Source organism: Acinonyx jubatus, chromosome B4, assembly GCF_027475565.1.
Source record: "Acinonyx jubatus isolate Ajub_Pintada_27869175 chromosome B4, VMU_Ajub_asm_v1.0, whole genome shotgun sequence".
Taxonomy (NCBI): domain Eukaryota; kingdom Metazoa; phylum Chordata; class Mammalia; order Carnivora; family Felidae; genus Acinonyx; species Acinonyx jubatus.
Genome location: NC_069387.1, coordinates 136,327,279 through 136,345,930, shown reverse-complemented (window position 1 = coordinate 136,345,930; position 18,652 = coordinate 136,327,279). Strand labels below are relative to the sequence as shown.

The following is an 18,652-nucleotide window of genomic DNA, read 5'->3' as shown; positions in this document are numbered from 1 at the left end:
GCCTGGAGCCTGTTTCAGATTCTGTGTCTCCCTCTCTCTCTGCCCCTCCCCTGTTCATGCTCTGTCTCTCTCTGTCTCAAAAATAAATAAACATTAAAAAAAAATAAAAAAATAAAAAGTAAAACTGAAAAAAGAATTAAAAATAGGTAAAAACATATAAAGGACGTTCTTTTCAAATTCCTAGTTTTAGGAGTTTGTTTTTCCTTCAGCCATAACTAACTGATAAATTTGATGAATGCTTTTTCTGCATCTGTTGGGGTGCCTGTGTGATTGTCTCCTTTTGGAGTCCGTGTGTTAAGTACATTGGCTTCTCTTTGTACAGATGCCTTTGTATTCCTATGAAATCCAACTTGGTCATGACGTGTTACTCTTTTTCTATGTATTTCTGGAGTTGACTTGCTGATATTTGGTTCAGGATTTCTACGCCTCGGCTAAGGGGAGACATCGACCCGTAGCTCCCCTGTGACCACGCCCTTGTCTGGTTTTGCTGCCAAGCATTGGTGGCCCCATGCGGGGAGCTGGGAGGTGCTCGGTCCTTCCGTGCAAGAGTTTATGTGATTCTGGGGACTATGGTCTTCCCTAAAAACTTGGAAGGATTCACTGGTGAGCCCTCTGGGCCTGGGCGTTCTTTGGGAGGTTTTCATTAATGACTTTGGTTTCTTTATTAAAGACCAGACTCGTCAGATTTTTCTGTTGCTTCTGCCAGCTTTGGTAAATTGTATTTGTTTTCAGAAAATTTGTCTATCCACATTTACAAGTTTATTCATAATCCTTTCACTTTCCCTGTAATATGTGCAGATTCTGGAATAATGTCCCCTTTCTTGCTCTTGGTAAATAATAGTTTATCTCTTCTCCCTTTTTCTTTATCAGCTTTACTAGGGAATTACCAATTTCATGAATCTCTTCAAAGAGCCAACTTCTGACTTTGTTGATTTTCTCTACTGTGTGTTATCCCCCCTCCAGTATTTTATTATGAAGATTTTCAAGCATACAGAAGGGAAAAATTACAAGAATTGTACAGCGAATGCACACATATCCAAAGCCTCGATTCTACAGTGGTTAACATGTTGTTGTATCTGCTTTGTCGATGTCTGTGGATCTATCCAGTAGTTAATAGTGTTCTTCGCTGAGTTTCAGAGTTAAGTGATGGATGTGGGGTGCTTCACCTTTAAACACTTCAGCGGGCGCCTCACTAATTAGAGATGAACATTTGTTTACAGTTCTGAGCTAGAATTTCCGTACAGCGAAACGGACAGACCGTGAGTTTAAATCCGTGATGTTGACACACAACGTACAGGTGCCTTGTACCCCACACCCCTCCCTGTGAGACTCACGTCACCCCAGAGTCTTCTGATGATCCTTCCCATCAGTGCAGAGAGGATCACTCTGAATGGAATCGTGCGACGGGGGCCTTTCGAGGGCTTCGGGCTCTCCGCGTAATGAGTCAGAGATGTGTCCGTGCTGGTAAATATGCCAGCGGTTTGTGCCTTTTTATGGCCGAGTAGCATTCCATTGTGCAGCTGGACCACTGGTGTGTCGGTCGTCAGTCGACGGGCGTTTGGGATATTTCTGCTCGGGGCTGTTGCGAATGGCCCCACTGGGAACATCTGTGTGCAGGATTTTGTGGGGACTTAGGTTTTCAGTTTTCTTGGGCATATATACTTTCTTGCCACACCGATTGATTTGTTAGTAAAGTTGGGTTTTTAAATATCAAAATCTGTTTGAACTGACCCCAACAGCAATGTGGGAGCTGTTGTAAGAGCACAGGCGTGACCCACGTGGGGAGGTTCTCTGGACGGGACTGGAACCAGGGACCGAGGGGCTGTCCGTGTCTCGCCGTCTGTCCGTCTCTCTGTCCGTCTCCATGGACTACATGTCAGGCTCTGTCTTTGCCTGTCGGTCTGTCTGTCTCTCCTGGCGCTCTGTCCCGTATATCCGTTTCTTCCTGTTCTCTGCAGACCCACGTTCCTGAACATGAAGCAGGCGAGGCTGCTGCTGCCTTCCGGAATTCTGAGTTCTGGGGGCTTCTGGGAGACCTTGCAGATGTGCAAAGCTTCTGCCCATTCTCACAGGCCGGCCCTTCTCCCTGCTCGTAGAAGAAGAAGCCCTTCCGTGCTGTTCTTTGACTTAAAAATACTTTCTCCCAGACAGTCCCGCGCAGAGTCCTCACACCATCGTGGTTTGATTTTGTTCAGTAACACAGTACTTGCGAGAGAGTATTTGCCACACCCGTTGTGATTTACGCATTGTTGTTGTCTTGTAGCATCCAGACCAAAGCATTTACTGGTGTTTATTAATCCGTTTGGAGGGAAAGGACAAGGCAAGCGGATATATGAAAGGAAAGTGGCCCCACTGTTTACCTTGGCGTCCATCACCACCGAAATAATTGGTAAGGTGTAAATTCTCCGTTAAATACATAGGCGTGTTTGAGAATGATTCTAGACAAGATTTTTATCTTATGTGATTATTTTATTTATTTATTTTTAATTTTTTTAAATGTTTGTTTATTTTTGACAGAGAGAGCGCGAGTGAGCATGAGTGGGGGAGGGGCAGAGAGAGAGGGAAGCCCGGAATTCAAAGCAGGTGCCAGGCTCCGAGAGCTGTCAGCACAGAGCCCAATGTGGGTCTCAAACTCACAGACCATGAGATCATGACCTGAGCTGAAGTCAAACGCTCAACCGACTGAGCCACCCAGGCGCCCCTCTACACTTTAAAAAAAAAAAACTTACTAAAATTTTATTTATTTTTGCTTTAATTGTTTTTTAATGTTTATTTTTGAGAGACAGAGCAGGAGCGGGGGAGGGGCAGAGAGAGGGAGACACAGAATCCGAAGCAAGCTCCAGGCCCTGAGCTGTCAGCACAGAGCCCGACGCGGGGCTCGAACTCACGGACCGTGAGATCATGACCTGAGCCCGAAGTCGGACGCTTAACCGACTGAGCCACCCAGGCGCCCCATTACGTGATTATTTTAAACAAAATAAAATACGTTGTTTTCTATGCCAGAATGGGAACAGTACAAAACAAAGAATGTATACCTCTCTGGCCCAGTCTTAGCATAGAAGAGAAACACTAAGAAGATAAAAGGGTCAGGATCACGGACAGAAGATTCGTGGAAGAAGAAAGACGAGTGATTCGATGAGGCTTAGAAGTAATTTCACCAATGAGTGATGTTTTAAGAAACGTGATGTGGTTTTAAGTGCAGATTCTCAACGCCGGGCGGGTGCAGGAAGCTGGGGTTCTCCTCCCCGGACCCCGTGCTCTGGGGTCTGCGCACGCGTGTTAAAGAGCCACTGGCAGTGTGGGCGAAGAGCCTTACAAATTAGGGGGTCGGTCAGGAGTCCGGATGTGAGTCCTCCCCAGGACGGCAGTCGGATGCACACAAGTGCCCACGCGTGCACTGCCACGTCCCGTAAGAGCAGCGCACTGAGACCGCGTAAATGCCCGCCGACAGGAAACGTGGAGGTACCGCTGCCCGAGTGTGGCGAAACGGAAGGGACAGCGAGCGGGTGGACCTTTAACATGGTCTTTACGGAGAGCTTTTCACTTAAGAAAACGGTCAGGGCCGGGAACACCGGGGTATAAGTCTGCCCGCACAGCAGAATTTCAGTTGTGTCTTTGTGTCTTACGTTGAGTATACAGATGTGGGCTGACGTTTTCTTTTCTTTTTTCTTTTCTTTTCTTTTCTTTTTTTTTTCTCTTTTCTTTTCTTTTCTTTTATGTCTTGGTATTTTCTAAAATTTCAAACTAACTTGGATAATAAGGAAAAGCTATAAAATCTCTTTCCAAAAAGTTACCATTTGTTGGCAATTAGATGCCAAGAAGGTGGCGTCTCCCCCGGAGGAATGCGTCCTGAACGAGGGTTACCTCCGCCTGGGCTCGGCGCCCCACCCCCACCCCATCCCCCTGAGGATGTTCTAGGACCTCATTTTAAAAGAATGGTTTGCTTGCCTCTTATGTTAACTCAGACTCTCAGATTCGAACGTAAACCGTACAATGAAATATTATCTTTTCCCCGTAGTCACCGAACGTGCTAATCAGGCCAAGGAGAGCTTATACGAGATCAACATAGATAAATACGACGGGTGAGTAAGGTTCCTTTCAGGCCCTCCCCACCTGTCTTGGTTTTGTCTGCTCCCTGCCCTTGCTTTCCCTGATTGTCAAAGTAAACCTGCTTCCTATAGAAAACCAGAAACTGCAGAAAATTTCCATCACCCCTCCTCTGCGTCTGGGAGACCACCGTGGACCGTTTTCCTTCTGCATCTGACTACGTGCATATGCAGATTAACTTTTTCTGAGCAGTGGAGAGCACGGCGTTGCGGGGACAGCAGAAGGGACCCTAACGCCCGTGTCCCCTGCAGGATTGTCTGCGTTGGTGGAGACGGCATGTTCAGCGAGGTCTTGCACGGCCTGATTGGCAGGACGCAGAGGAACGCCGGCGTGGACCAGAACCAGCCCCGGGCAGCCCTGGTGCCCAGCCCACTCCGGATCGGCATCATCCCCGCGGGTAGGGCATCCCGTCCCCGTCCCGTCCACGTCCCTGTCCCCGGGGGCATGGAGCTTCCTTCAGGTTCATTCTGTTACCGAGCTGGGGGTTTTATCAGCACATGGGTGAAGGCTTTGTTGACAGTTGATGGCGGAGGAAAGGACCACTGATGTGTGCCTGGGGGAGTCCTGTCTTCCCCCGACACCTGCTTCCCACAAGCGCCCAGCAGCTGGCAGCTGGGGGACAGTTGGCTCTCAAAGGACTGCCGAATGGCAGGGGAAGGGGGTGGGGGGACGGGGGGCACTGGGACCCCAGAGCGCAACTGAGGAGGAAAGGACCCCAGAAAGCAGGTGGTCTTCTGGAAGTGGCTTGTAGCCCAGACCTGGGGGCGCTGGGCTTGGGGGAAGGGCCCGTGCAATGGGGGCCGGGAAGGAGGGAGCCGGGCCTGTTAACCCTGTGGGCCCCTGGGCTGCGTCCCAAAGACATAGCTCAGCGGGTTTTAGGTCTTTCTAGGAAGTGCCTAGTTCTTTGAAAAATGACAGTGCTAAGCCAAGCAAAGCCTGGGCATTGTTGGTTTAAGGCTTTGCAAACAAGGCCACGGGGATGAGGCGCCTTCTGCCCTGCGCCCTGTGTCCCCGCCCTGTGTCCACACTGACACAGGCTGGCTGCGGGCCAGGGTCTGGGCAATATCCCCACGTCACGCGTCATGTAATTCCTGTAATTCCGTGGTCACGACCGCTCTGTGAGGGAGGTGCCGCCATCATCCACAGATGAGGGGTCTCAAGGTCACCCAGAAGGGCACGGACCGTGGGAACTCAGAGACCTCTCTGCCCCACCCTACAGTCAGGAAGAGTCTTGTCTTTTTCCGACTGACGGTGTTTGTATATTAAACGTATTTATTCTTGGTCGCTTCGGTCTCAGCTGTTTTCTCGGGTTAGGCTTGTCTTTGGACTTTGAATGTGGTCTGCTCTGGGCTACGTGAATTTTGTTTGTCCACGTGCCAAACTATTTTTCCTCGATGTCACCATGTGCCTGCAGTGGCTCTTATACTTAAAACTCTAAGCTCTGAGCGTTGACGTTCGTGGGAGCCCGTGCAGCTGCATCAGGCATGTGAGGACCGACCGAGGCCGGCTCTGCGCCCTCTGGGCCTTGGGGTGCAGTGAACTAGACGGGTGTGGCCTCTGCCCACGGAGGAAACCCCAGCACACGAGGAAGCGTGGGCGCTGCGGGGAAACAGTTCAGGGAAAGCGTCCGGGACGGCTTCTCTCTGCAGGGAGTCCAGGGCCGTTCTGAGAGGGGACAGGTGAGGCGCCAGCCGTGCACGGGGTCAGCTGGAGTGGGGGGCAGATGGGAATGAGCTGTGTGCTGAGGAGGGGGGCCTGTGGGGGCAGGAATGCCAGGACTGGGGTAACGGAGGCGCCTGGACAGGGGCCCAGCACGGGGCTCGAGTCCCGAGGGCCTTGCGGTGAGACACAGAGGGAAGAGTCTCATGGGCCCGTGGGCAGTGTCGTCTGTGTGGGCTCGAAGACCACCCCCTACGTTCTGCTCAGGGCGCCATTGCCCGAGGCCTAGGGAGGACGCCCGTGGTTTGGTCGGTGGCCCCGTGGGCAGCTGTGGCTTGGGCACAGAGTGAGCCCAAGGAACCAAGGGTGACGGAGGCGGCCAGGGTGACCCCGTGATGTTGGACTTGGCAGCCTGGGGAGGGGCCACGACGAGGCAAGCGTTCTGATGGAGATCCGAGACGGGGCTCCCGGGGGCCCTGAGGAGCAGTCGGGAGGAGGGGGTGGTGTGGGGGGGTCCGGGACAGAGCATGATGGAGGCCACCGCCGCAGCCACTCTGGGTCCCGAGCTGATGTTTCCTAAATTCAGCCTCTTTCCGCTGGAGTATCTGGAGGTATTAGCGAGGCCGCAGAGAGCCGACCCTCCACCCGGCGTCTTCCCGTCACTGCCCCTGTGCTGCGCAGTGGGGCCCCAGCGCCTCGGGAGGGACGCGGCTCAGCATGGGGGGCCGATGATGCCAGAACCACGTCCTGACGCCTGAGCTGAGCCAGACCTTGCGTTTCCGGAAGCTGGGCCTTCCTCTTGGTTAAAGCCTGGGCCACAGGCTTGAGGAGATGACCGGGGAGTTACGTCGGACCCGAGGGTCGAGCTGTTGAAGGCACGCTGACAGAACGCCAGAAGGGAACAGTGGTGTTGGGGGCACCCGTGAGGACCGGGACGTGTGCGTGGACTTGTCTGCCGGCGCCCGGGTCCCTCCGCCTGCGCCAGAGTTCACCCAGTCCGTCGGTGCCCGTGCGTTCTCGGCCCGGCTGCGGCCCAGGAGTGAGCAAGGCCGGGCTCGTGGGCTGTGGGGACGCAGACAAGGGTGAATAAGGAAGAGAGCCGAGCAGTGGCAGGGGCCACGCCCTTGCAGACGGGGGGCTCTGGACGGCCTTCCGGGGTGAAGTGTGGTGAGGGCAGGAGGGGGCCTGGCTGCGGGTGTGCTGCCCTCGGGGGGCGGGGGCCTCCTGGGAGAAAGGGGCAGGTGGCAGGGGCCGGCCGAGGGGCGGCGGCCCCGTGAAGGATCCCAAGTAGGCGGGAGGCTGAGCAGTCCCCTCCTTCGAAAATCTGACCTTTCAGTAAAACGATCCCTGTAAACCGTCGGAAGCTCTGTTCACCTGCCCCACTCTTTGCCCAAAGGACCCGGGTGACCGAGAGAGAAGGTGCGTCCTGCCCGTTCAGGGCGATGTCGGGATCTAGAATTAAATCCTGGAACACAAGCACATTTCCGCCCATCTTACACCTGGATAGAAGGTGTTGAACTCCAGCTCCAGAAATGGGGGCCACACCCCAGCCCGGCCCAGGCCCAGACCCTGGACGCCTGACCAGAAAGGCCGGTCGCCTCGCCCTGTCCCGCCCACACCTCCCTAGACGAGACGCCTCTGGCAGCTTGGGAACAGCACGGGCCCACCTCTGTTGTGGTTGTAGAGGGCGTCCCACGCTGTCAGACCTTCCGGCCCCACAAGGTTCCTTCTCGAGACTCGGAGCTCCCCCGCGGGGTCCCCCTGTACGGGGTGGCCCAGACGCAGGGACAGGCTTCAGAGGCCTCGGTTTATAGGCTGTGGTGCAGGATAGAAGCCAGAGGCCGGCTTCTGCGTTTTTATTGGAGGTCCTTGCAGAATCCTCACCGACCGTACACATTACATCCCTGCAGGTGCAGGCGAATGTGGGGGTCTCCTCAGCTCTTGTGATGAGGGATGGCTTGCCAAGAAAATAAACAGGGCCCTGGGCACACAAGGGGAGCCAGTGGGCTCTGCGGATGTTCTGGAAAGTTCTGGGGATGTGAAGGACTACCTCAGGGCATGGTTCTTTTGGAGTCTGTGCTCTCGAAACCGTTTATATTATCTGAGCACCCTTCACTCTAACGACGAGTGAGCAGGTGGGGAGAGTCTGAAACCACGAGGCTTTTCGTGAACACTGTTGATGTTAATTTCTATTAAGATTAGTCACTCCTATAATCTTAAACGTTTATTTAAAAATGTGTATTTGGCTCATTTGTGGAACGAGGTGTCACTGAAGTCTTCAGGTTAAGATTGGTGAAAAAAATATGCGTGTGTTTATATAACTTACCAACATCCAGAAGCCACATGTCAGCGTAGATTAAATAACTAAAAGCCTCCCCTCGGATCACAGACTGGACCAGATTCTGTTACTCGAAGAGACCCCAGAGGGTGCTTGCAACCCGATACGTCCGTCGGGAGCCTGGAACTTTCCGGCTGCGTCGGACATCACTTACGACGGGAGACTTGTAGATTGTCCCGGGGCCCAAGGGCAGAAACGTGGCCCCTGGTGGCGTCCGGGCCCCCCTGCCCGTTAACGCTGGTTCCTCCCGATGGATCTCGGTCTGCGCTGGGCGTGGTGTCCGTGACGAAACTGTGACGTTCTGGATCCTGTCCTCCCTTTGTTAGGAAATCTACACCAGGCTTTCGGCAAAGGACGTGTTACACTTCACGTTGCTCGGCCCCGTCCCAGACCTGCTGGGTCAGGATCTCGGGAGAGTGGGGTTCAGGACCCTGTGGTAAATAACACCCCAGGAGAGTCTCCGCCCGCTCGGGCTGAGAACAGTGACCTGGATTATGACCCAGTTAGAACCGGGCCACACCTAGGGAGGACCTGGGGGTCCAGGCACTGGCTGGGTGCCACAAGGTCGCCCCCAGTGTGCAGCCGAGCATGTCAGCGTGAGGCGTGTGCCCGCCATGGCCAGCGGAGTCCCCTCATGTCTGTCAGGTGACAGCTGCCGTGCCCCTGTGACCCAGGGGACGGGTCACGGCGCGTCCTGTGAAACCGGGTGCTGGTGTTGGGGGGCAGGCTTCCACGGGGCTTTTTCCGGGGTCTTCCCGAGTTGTCCTTGCTCTGCATACGCTTTCCCACTGGCAGCGTCTGCACAGGGCAGAGTCCTTTGGGTCTCGTGGCCGCTGGTACGCGCAGGGGGTTCATACTCACTGCAGAGCGCTGAGCTAGGTGCCCGGCCACCACTGCCACCCGCATTTCTCGGGGGCTCTGCTCCCCGGGGCAGTTCAGGAACAGGCTCCACAGACTCTGTGAGGGGATGGCTGGTCCTATTGAAGTCCGGTCTCAGAGTTGCGTTGTTTTTAAATGTTTGTTTGAGAGAGAGACAGAGCATGAGCGGGGGAGGGGCAGAGAGAGAGGGAGACACAGAATCGGAAGCAGGCTCCAGGCTCCGAGCTGTCAGTGCAGAGCCCGATGTGGGGCTCGAACCCATGAACCGTGAACTCATGAGCTGAGCCTACTTACTTAACCTACTCAGCTATGAGCTTAACCTATTAAGTCACCCAGGTGCCCCTATAAACCTGCTTCTTTAAAAAAAATTTTTTTTTTTAATGTTTTTATTTATTTTTGAGACAGAGAGAGACAGAGCGCAAGCAGGGGAGGGGCAGAGAGAGAGGGAGGCACAGAAGCAGAGGCAGGCTCCAGGCTCTGAGCTGTCAGCACAGAGCCCGACGCGGGGCTCGAACTCATGGACTGTGAGATCATGACCTGAGCTGAAGACAGATGCCCAACCGACTGAGCGCCCCAGGCACCCGCAGTCTCAGTGTTTCTGACAAATCAGTTTCAGTATTTCCAACATTCATTTTGTGGACGGATTATATTAGTCTTTATTTCCGTATCTATTCTGGGGCCAAAAGGAAGAGTCCTCCTCGTTGGAAATCTACTAGAGTTTGTTTGTTTGTTTTTAATTTTTTTGACGTTTATTTATGATTGAGAGACACAGAGCGTGAGCAGGGGAGGCATAGAGGGGGAGACACAGAATCTGAAGCAGGCTCCGGACTCCGAGATGTCAGCACAGAGCCCGACGCGGGGCTCGAACTCACAAACCGTGAGATCATGACCTGAGCCAAAGTCAGTCGCTTAGCCAACTGGGCCACCCAGACGCCCCTTGAGTGTTTAATTAATACGATGATATGAAGGACGTTTTTTCTCTCTCCTACTTCAGGGTCCACGGATTGTGTGTGTTTTTCCACGGTCGGCACGAATGACGCGGAGACATCAGCTTTGCACATCATCGTGGGTAGGTCCCTTTCCACGCACGTGGCAGACCCATGGACCTTGCTGGGCATGCGCAGGATGGCCCCGGCCCTCCCGCCAGCAGAGCTCTGCGTGTGCTGTGGTTCCCTGCCACCTGCCATCTTGTCCTGTCCTCCCACGGCCATAGGGGCTCCTTCAAAAACACAAACCCTGCTCAGAGCCCTCTGGGGCCCCTCATCAGGGGTCACAGGCACCCCGTGGCCCAACCAGCTGCTTCGGCATCCCCATGCGCGGGGTCAGGCTGACCCTCTGTCCTGGACACGTCTCACGCTTGCCGGTCCTCTGCTCTCACTTCTGCTCAGGACTCAGCCCCTCATCCCCATCGGGACAGGTTTTCCCAGGCCCGAATCCATGGCACCCGAGACGCCCCTTCCAAGTGGCATTTCCTGCGCTCCCGTATACACGGCCCCGAGGGCAGGAATGGCCGCCCCAGCTGCTCACACAGCCACGGCCCCTGCCCGGCAAGCACCTGGCTCCCTCCTCATCCCTGACAACGGGGCCCCGGAAGTGCTGTTTACGCACAGCCCATTCTCGATTTCCTTAGCACGTGGGCCCCTCTTCACCGTCAAATCCACCCCGTTTCCCAGCAGCGGCACTGAACGAGCCCCGTGGGTCCACTGTGGTTCCGTGCCTGCCGGGAAACTTCCCAAAGCTGTTGTGGACCTTTTAGTCAAGTCCTGTCATCGGAATCAGGAACAGGAGACCCAGGGCCCGCGTGCAGACCGTCCCCGGGGCTGCCTTCCGTGTGTTGCACATCTTGTCGCTTGGGTGCTTCTGGGCCCGCCCGTGCCGTCAAGGGGCTGAGGAGGCGCGGCGTGGAGGTGGCCAGGGGACCGTGTCTCTCCCTCAGGGGACTCACTGCCCATGGACGTGTCCTCGGTTCACCACAACAGCACGCTGCTGTGCTACTCCGTGTCCCTGCTGGGCTATGGCTTCTACGGGGACGTCATCAAGGACAGTGAGAAGAAGCGGTGGATGGGGCTCATCAGATACGACTTCTCAGGTAGCCCTGCTTTGGCACACGGCGTCTGCCTTCGCCTGCAGAGCGCCCGTTCGAGGCGGGTGCCCTGCTGGTGAGGGGCCCCGGGGCGCCCGCAGAGCAGGGCGGACACCCCAGGGCCACAGACCGGTTCTCCTGTTCGGGATCGCAGAGCGACGCGAAGGCACTGCGGCCGTGCCAAGCCGTGACCGTCCGCTCTCCTCAGGCGGTGTCACCCTCCCAGAGGGGTCTGAACGGGGGCAGGGTCTGGAGTGGGCACGCCTGCTGCTTGGCGACTGTCACCCACCCGGCCGCCGCCCTTTCCAGTTTGCTTTTGGGTCAGTCGGTAGTAAGTTAAGTCGAAGAACCCCAGGTATTAAAATCTGAACCCTTTTCTTGGGAGAGAAACGGATAATGTGCTGGGTCTGAGGCACTGCGGAGCCCTATTTAAATCAAAGCTACGGTATCGCTTTGCAGTTAAAACGCAAGAAACTCCAAAGTAACGTATCTCCCCGAACCGTCATTGGGAAACAGAACGAGGGATTAGAAAGAATCTGGGTGAGATTCGTGCCGTGTTCCTGATTACCTGCTGTTGAGCTGGCCGCTCGCTCCCGAGCCCGTGGGCCTCACCCCGGCCCACGGTCACCTCTCCGCTAGGATGCAGGGCGTGTCCTGTCTGCGTCTCCGTCCCCACCTGGAACTCACACACAGAGACCTGCAGAGGCTCAGCGGTTTTTCTCAAGGCAGAGAGGAGGCCCGTTTTAGGGCCAGCGGGACACGCACGTGTCCGTCTGAGGACGGGCAGAAATGGGGCCCTGCCATCCGGGAGAGAGACCGTCCTGCAGGTCGAGCGGCCAGCCCCTGCCCTTCACCAGTTGCCGAGCTGGAGGGTCGTCCCGGGGGGAGGGTGCCACCCACGGAGGAAGTGGAGGGAGGAAGGTGGACGCCAGGGCATTGGGAAGGGGTTTCTCCACGGGGCAGGTAGTTACTGGGCGGATCCCAGATGCCCAGCCACACACTAGCTGCTGGTAGAGCAGGTGGGAGGCCGGGGTGGGGACGGGTTCAGTGGTGTCCCCATCGTGCCCGATGTCACCATGGCCAGCGCCAGCCGGGCATCCGGCTCAGGGGAGTGGTGTCACTGTTGCATTTGCAGGACGTGGCAGGGTCCCCACTGTGGCCCCCACTCCCCTGTCCTGCTGGGCTCTCTCCAGTCAGCTGCTCAGGTTCATCCCGTGCCCTCTGGGGCCAGTTCGAGGCCGGCCAGGCCCGCTCAGAGCAGATAGCATGCCACGGTCCTCCAGATGGGCCGGACACAGTCCTTGGTGGTGCTGCCCTGGACCGTCACTGTCCGCGTTCTTCCCGGATGCCAGACTGGTCCTGGGTGACCTTGGGCGGCCGGGCCAGGGAGACCTGGGAGCGTCTGGGAGGAGCAGAGAGGTGGCCCTGCCCTTTGATGAGCCTCCACCGAGTCGGGGAGGCCATCTCCAGATGTCGGGGGCTTTGCCACATGCCAGCCCTGCAGCGATCTGCGGGCAGGCAGGAGGGGTCACTGATGGCAGAGACCTCCACCGCTGAAGGCAGCCCTGGTGACCCGGCACCCAGCATGGCCCGATCCCTTACCGCTCCCATCACACAGGTCTTGGGATGCGCTGGTGGCGCGGGGCGGGGCGGGGGGGGGGGAGGGCGCTGTGTCCCAGAACAGGTGCAGCTGGGGGGGGGGTGCGCGGGGAGGGCACTGTGTTCCAGAACAGGTGCAGCTGTGGGGGGCGCGGGGGAGGGCGGCACTGTGTCCCGGAACAGGTGCAGCTGGGGGGGGGGGGTGCGGGGAGGGTGCTGTGTCCCAGAACAGGTGCAGCTGGTGGTCTCGTGGCCAGAAAACGACGCTGGGGCTGCTTTACTTTGTGCTCCGTTCCCAGGTTTGAAGACCTTCCTGTCACATCACTGCTACGAAGGGACAGTGTCTTTCCTGCCAGCGCGGCACACAGTGGGGTCTCCCAGGGACAGGAAACCCTGCCGTGCCGGGTAAGCACATTCATCCGTGTGTTTCTATTGCAGAGGGCGCGAAATAAAGCTGGGCTGCTTGGGGGTGTGCTCCTATCGGGGACACGTATCTTCTAAGCGTAGATGCGAGACCGTGGTTCTGGCGTGCCCGGCGATAGCGTAGCTCAGCGCACGGCTTCCGGGCCCACACGTTCGCGAGCCGCTTTCCTTCTTTAATGGAGAATCTGAGGCCACAGGTCACAACGGTTAGAGGTAGAGCTGCTGAGCTGAGCCGAGGCGCCGATCTCCCTGGCGTGAACACGCACCGTTGCACGGTGAGCCCAGGCTGACGACGGAGTTGCGAGCTGGCTGCTCGCTTGGTACCGCCTGGAACAGACGACCGTTGTGTCACCTGTGCTGAGCGACCTGCGCCTGGCTTGGCACGTCACCAGCCAGCGCTCCGCTGACCTCGGGGCCAAGCCGAGCTGGCTCTCGGCACGCCAGCGCCACGGCCGCGTGGGATGCCCTTGGCTTCTTAGCCACGCGCGTACACGCTCTGGAGAAGGACGCGTGGACGCGCGGACGTTTTAAAAGATCTGACTTGCAGAATTCAAACTGACGTGCCAAGGGCAGAACTGCCAGGCGCGTGCGCTCCCTTGTCGCGGCCGCGTGCCTCAAGAAGGGCGGTGACGTCCTTGTCTTCCAGATGCTTCGTGTGCAGGCAGAGCAAACAGCAGCTGGAGGAGGAGCAGAAGAGGTCGTTGTACGGTCTGGAGAACACCGGTAATGTCTGGGCCGCGGACTCACCGTCACTGCCGCGTGTGTTGGGGTTTTAAGCTGTGGAACCTCTGAGGGCGCTGCGTCTTCCCGCTGTGCGTCCCCCCCTTTGTCGGTGGGCGCGTGTGTCCCTCTCTGCTCGCCTCCGGGCAGCAACATGGCTGCTCTGGGCTGGGGGCCGGCGACAGTTCCTGTCAAGGGTTATACTCTCGTCTGTGGGCTTTGCCAGGCGCCGGGAAGGGGGTGGGCGCAGCAGCGTTCCAGAAACTTAGCTGTGGACGCTGACGTTACAGTTTCGTGTAATCTTCGTATGTCACAAGATACAGTTCCTCTGGAGTTTTGTAAACCGCTTACGAAGGGGAGAATTCTTCTCAGCTGACACGGAATCGGGTGACAGGCCCGGCTCGGTGGCCCCCGCTCTAAGTTGTTCAGACGTCCCCACGTGAGGACCAGTGGCACAGCTGTGCCCTTTCGGAGGCGACCCTCCGGGCACGGCGGCTGGCACAGGGCCTGTGTGCTGGGGCCGAGGGTCAGTCCACGGGAGATCCGTAGGGACGGTCTCGGGACGCGCGCCCGCGTGTGACGTGCTGTCTGCGATGCCTTTCTGCTTCAGAGGAGGTGGAAGAGTGGAAGGTCGTCTGCGGGAAGTTCCTGGCCATCAACGCCACCAACATGTCCTGTGCTTGTCCCCGGAGTCCCCAGGGCCTGTCCCCGGCCGCCCACCTGGGGGACGGGTCTTCCGACCTCATCCTCATCCGGAAGTGCTCCCGGTTCAACTTCCTGAGGTTTCTCGTCAGGCACACGAACCAGTACGACCAGGTGAGTGGGGCCCTCGCCCTGCCCCGTCTGCGCTGGCGGGCGGGGTGCATTTGGGCAGCGTCTACGCGGGCAGCGTCCCTGCGGGTGATCCCTGACTGCCGTGCCGTAGGAACCCACTGCTGAGTCTCAGGGAACAAGGTCAGGTTTCTGGTCTGCGTTTCACCCATTGGAAGCTCCTAGCGTCTGCTCCTTCTGAGAGCTCGTTAAAGACACAAACCTCTTTCTAGCAAACCTTTCCGTAGTCGCTGGCATCCTTGTAGTTAATACAACGGCAGACCCCAACTCTAACGAGATAAGTGTGGGTTGGCCTCTGGTTGTAGTAAGATGTGTTTTCCTTTTTTTAAATTAAATTGCATTTCAGGTCTAGCATAATGGTATTTTTATGTGGTTTGTAAAACAGTGCTTGTTAAAAAGATGAAGAATTCTACAAGTCCCTACTAGGGAACTACCAGAATCTTGAGAAAGCGCCGGTTGCCGTGGACGTACCAGGAGGCGGGCGGCGGCCTTCACTTTGTGTCCAGGCTGCGGGCGCGCCGGGCACGGACAGGCCTCCCCCGCAAAAGCGCCTATAAAAGCGCCAGCCCCTTCTGTGTCTCTCTGCAGTTTGACTTCGCTTTTGTCGAAGTTTATCGCGTCAGGAAATTCCAGTTTGTATCGAAGCACGTGGAGGACGAGGACAGCGACCTCAAGGAGAGGGGGAAGACGCGCTTCGGGCAGATCTGCAGCGACCACCCCCCGTGCTGCTGCTCTGTGTCCAACAGCTCGTGGAACTGTGACGGGGAGGTCCTGAGCAGCTCCGCCATCGAGGTCCGGTGAGTGACGGTGGACCGAGGGCGCCTCCTGGGGCCCCGTGGCCGCAAGCATGAAGGGTGCACTGTAAACGCGCGCGTGTGTCCACGCAGCCGGCGCCCAAGACCCCGCCATCGGACTCTGGGGAAGATGCCCGCGTGTGGACGGTTCCCGCGATTTCCCAAGCCCCCCCGCCGTGTCGCCATCTTCTCTTCTCCCTGAGCCCCAGCGCCGGCTTCTGTCCCTTTGCTCTGGCATTTTCTCTCTGTCCTCCTGATTACACACACAAGCCATCCTCCTTCACCGGGTCCACCAGGAGCCCCTCTGGCCTCGGGGAGCCCCATCTGCGGCCGGCACTGGACCCTGGCTCATGGCCTCTGGGGGGCAGGCACCAGGCCTGCTCTTCCGGCCGCTGGCCTTCGGGCAGGGGGTCCTTTGCAGACCGGCTGGGGGTCTGCCATCTGATTACACGTGTCACACGCCCAGAGGGAGCACGAGTGCAGAGAAAGTCGTCGATCAGGCTGTCGAACGAGGTGAAGGTGTAAAAATGGAGTGAAGTTCCAAGGTCCTGGGCTGTCTGCACATGTCAGGGCGATCCTAGCCGCCTTGACGGAGGCCAGGCCACGCGCTCCTTGACGACAGAGTGCGGACGATGTGGGAGGCGACACGGAGGGGCCTGCAGCCCCGCACCCACGCCCACCCCTCTGATAACGTGCACGTCACTGTGTATAATCCCGACGTTAAATGGCTTTTCAGCCCGTGGGATGTGCAGTGTCGAGCCTCCTGCATCAGCATCCGGCCAGGCCGTCAGGAGAGGCAGCCTCAGCCTCATCGAGGCGCACGTCTGCTCACACCTCCTGTGGCCACCGTGTGATCAGTGTGGCCATGACTGTCCAGCTCAGATCCCAGGAGAAGGGGAGGGACAGGACCAAGGGAAGCCCGCCAGGATTCGGCTTTTGTAAACACATTTTACAAGTTACAGAATTATTTTTGATGCTGGCTTTGGGATTTACTGGAAAAACAGGATACTTTGAAAATTAGGAAAAGCATTCTTTTATGAAATATATGCTATATGTCATGGTAAATATCACTATGCCTTGAGCAGCAGGTGACTTAGTTATGGGGTTTTTATTACTGAACATCTTTAAAAAAATCTTTTTTGTTCATTTATTTTTTGAGAGAGAGAGAATCTCACACAGGCTCCACACCCATCAGCACGGAGCCTGATGTGGGGCTCGAACCCACGAACCATGAGACCATGACCTGGGCCAAAACCAGGAGTTGGGTGTTTAACCGACCGGGCCACCCAGGCACCCCTATTACTGAACATCTCGGAGGAGGCTGTGACGTCATTAATAATTTGGGAAGGAGGCGTTGCCAGTGGGGACTGGACAGCCACGCTGACCGTTGAGCCCCTCTGGCTCCTCTCATCCTGGTGCATGCGGAAGGCGGGGGCCTCCATGGCACCTCGGCCACCCCTCAGCCCCCTGGGCTCTGGCTGGTGTGGGGCCCCCTCCTCTTGGGCGACTGAACATCCCGCACGTCCTGGACAAGGGGGGTTGCCCTGCACGGAAGCTGAGAAAGCAGTCACCCAGGGATTTGTCACTTTGCTAAAGCGGGGTCTACAGGTGCCTGGGTTTTCTGTTGGCCCTCGGCTGCCCTCAGCTGCCCTGTCACCACGGGGTTGGGCCCAGAGACAGCCAGGATGAGACCCCCATCCCACCTCTACCCTTGACTGGCAGTGGGGCCAAGGGTCAGGGGGACACTGGGGGTGACACGGCGCCCTTTGTCTCTGCAGGGTCCACTGCCAGCTGGTTCGTCTCTTTGCACGAGGAATCGAGGAGAATCCTAAGGAAGAGTCACAGAGCTGAGACGCTGTCACGCATCACCTGCCTTGCCGTGATTGGGAACCGTGACCGTTATTTAAGAAAATTACTGCAGACCGACTACGTTGATATACACATTTAAATTTAGAAATTTATTTTTGATAGTTAAATCTTGATTTTAGAAAAATACCTTCGTCAACAATATTGTGAACATACCTGGCATTTTCGGTTCTACGTGACTCTTTGGGCTGCGTTTCACATAACTTCTTCTCAGCCAATGGCACTTACCAGTTTGGGGGCGCTGGCTTCTTAGATTTTAACAACGCCGACGGGGCAGATTTTCAAAGGGCCCATCAGTGGCTCTGCCGCAATAAGTTTAGGGACAGCGAATGTGCGGTCACACCATCCGGACTGGGGTCTCCCCGCTCGCTGATCCACATCGCACGACTTACTCTGTAGTTATTTGTGGTCAGGTTTCGGAAAGTAGTCGGTCGCCTTCATTTTGCCTTCATCTGAGCTTCTACTTAGGAAACTTCCGGACTCTCTCTGTCCCGGGCAACTACAATGCAACGTAGCCCTGCTTCGGGGACACCTCGGGAGTGCAGCACTGTTGTGGGGACACGGACAGGAGTGGCACTTTATCTTGAAAACCCAGGTCCTTGCTTTCATCACGGTCGTGTTTCTGGGACAATCCGGCTGGTCAGCAGGAACAATCACGGGCCCTGGAGACGGCATCGGTTTTACGGCTAGGTGCCGACGCTTTATGGCCACACTGGGCGGCGGGGGGGGGGGGGGGGGGGGGGGGGGTGGGCATGGAGAGAAGCTAGCACGCAGTAGGAAAAAATTCACTCTGTGAATGCGGTGTTCACTTGACATCCGGGCACCCTGCCCTGGTTGGCGGTGGGGCTCCCGAGTCCCGGGGGCTGCTTTGGTGCAGGCCCCGGGTCTATACATGTGGTCCCGACTGGAGCTTTTCTTCACGTTCAGTTCTACATATTTATCGAACCTGTTGTCCTTTTCAGCCAGAATAGTGTAAACGGTGTCTTCAGGGTTAGTATTTTAGATAGTTTTCCGCTGAAGCGCCAGAGCTGCATCGGCCGGGGGTTCCCTGCAGCGGCCGGGGGTTCCCTACAGGCGGCCAGGGGGTTCCCTGCAGCGGCCGGGGGTTCCCTACAGGCGGCCAGGGGTTCCAACCTACAGGCGGCCAGGGGTTCCAACCTACAGGCGGCCAGGGTTCCCTGCAGTGGCCAGGGGTTCCCTACAGCGCTGGGGTTCCTGCAGTGGCCAGGAGTTCCCTACAGGGGCAGGGGTCCCTACAGCGCCAGGGTTCCAACCTACAGGCGGCCGGGGGTTCCCTGCAGCAGCCAGGAGTTCCCTACAGGCGGCCAGGGGTTCCCTACAGGCGGCCAGGGG

At 57.0% G+C, this 18,652-nt stretch overlaps 1 protein-coding gene across 1 annotated transcript in view; it reads left to right on the top strand.

The window, feature by feature from the left end:
- The window catches only part of CERK (ceramide kinase), a gene marked incomplete at its 5' end in the record, with an annotated part of 44,439 nt that extends 26,978 nt beyond the window's left edge, over positions 1 to 17,461 (top strand). The window contains 10 exons of the mRNA XM_027071555.2: positions 2,264 to 2,389; positions 4,019 to 4,082; positions 4,359 to 4,504; positions 9,978 to 10,052; positions 10,920 to 11,072; positions 12,965 to 13,070; positions 13,735 to 13,811; positions 14,419 to 14,624; positions 15,228 to 15,436; positions 17,212 to 17,461. Coding sequence (XP_026927356.2) covers positions 2,264 to 2,389; positions 4,019 to 4,082; positions 4,359 to 4,504; positions 9,978 to 10,052; positions 10,920 to 11,072; positions 12,965 to 13,070; positions 13,735 to 13,811; positions 14,419 to 14,624; positions 15,228 to 15,436; positions 17,212 to 17,284 — 1,235 coding nt within the window. The remainder of the gene's footprint in view (positions 1 to 2,263; positions 2,390 to 4,018; positions 4,083 to 4,358; positions 4,505 to 9,977; positions 10,053 to 10,919; positions 11,073 to 12,964; positions 13,071 to 13,734; positions 13,812 to 14,418; positions 14,625 to 15,227; positions 15,437 to 17,211) is intronic.
- Between the last annotated feature and the right edge of the window lie 1,191 nt (positions 17,462 to 18,652).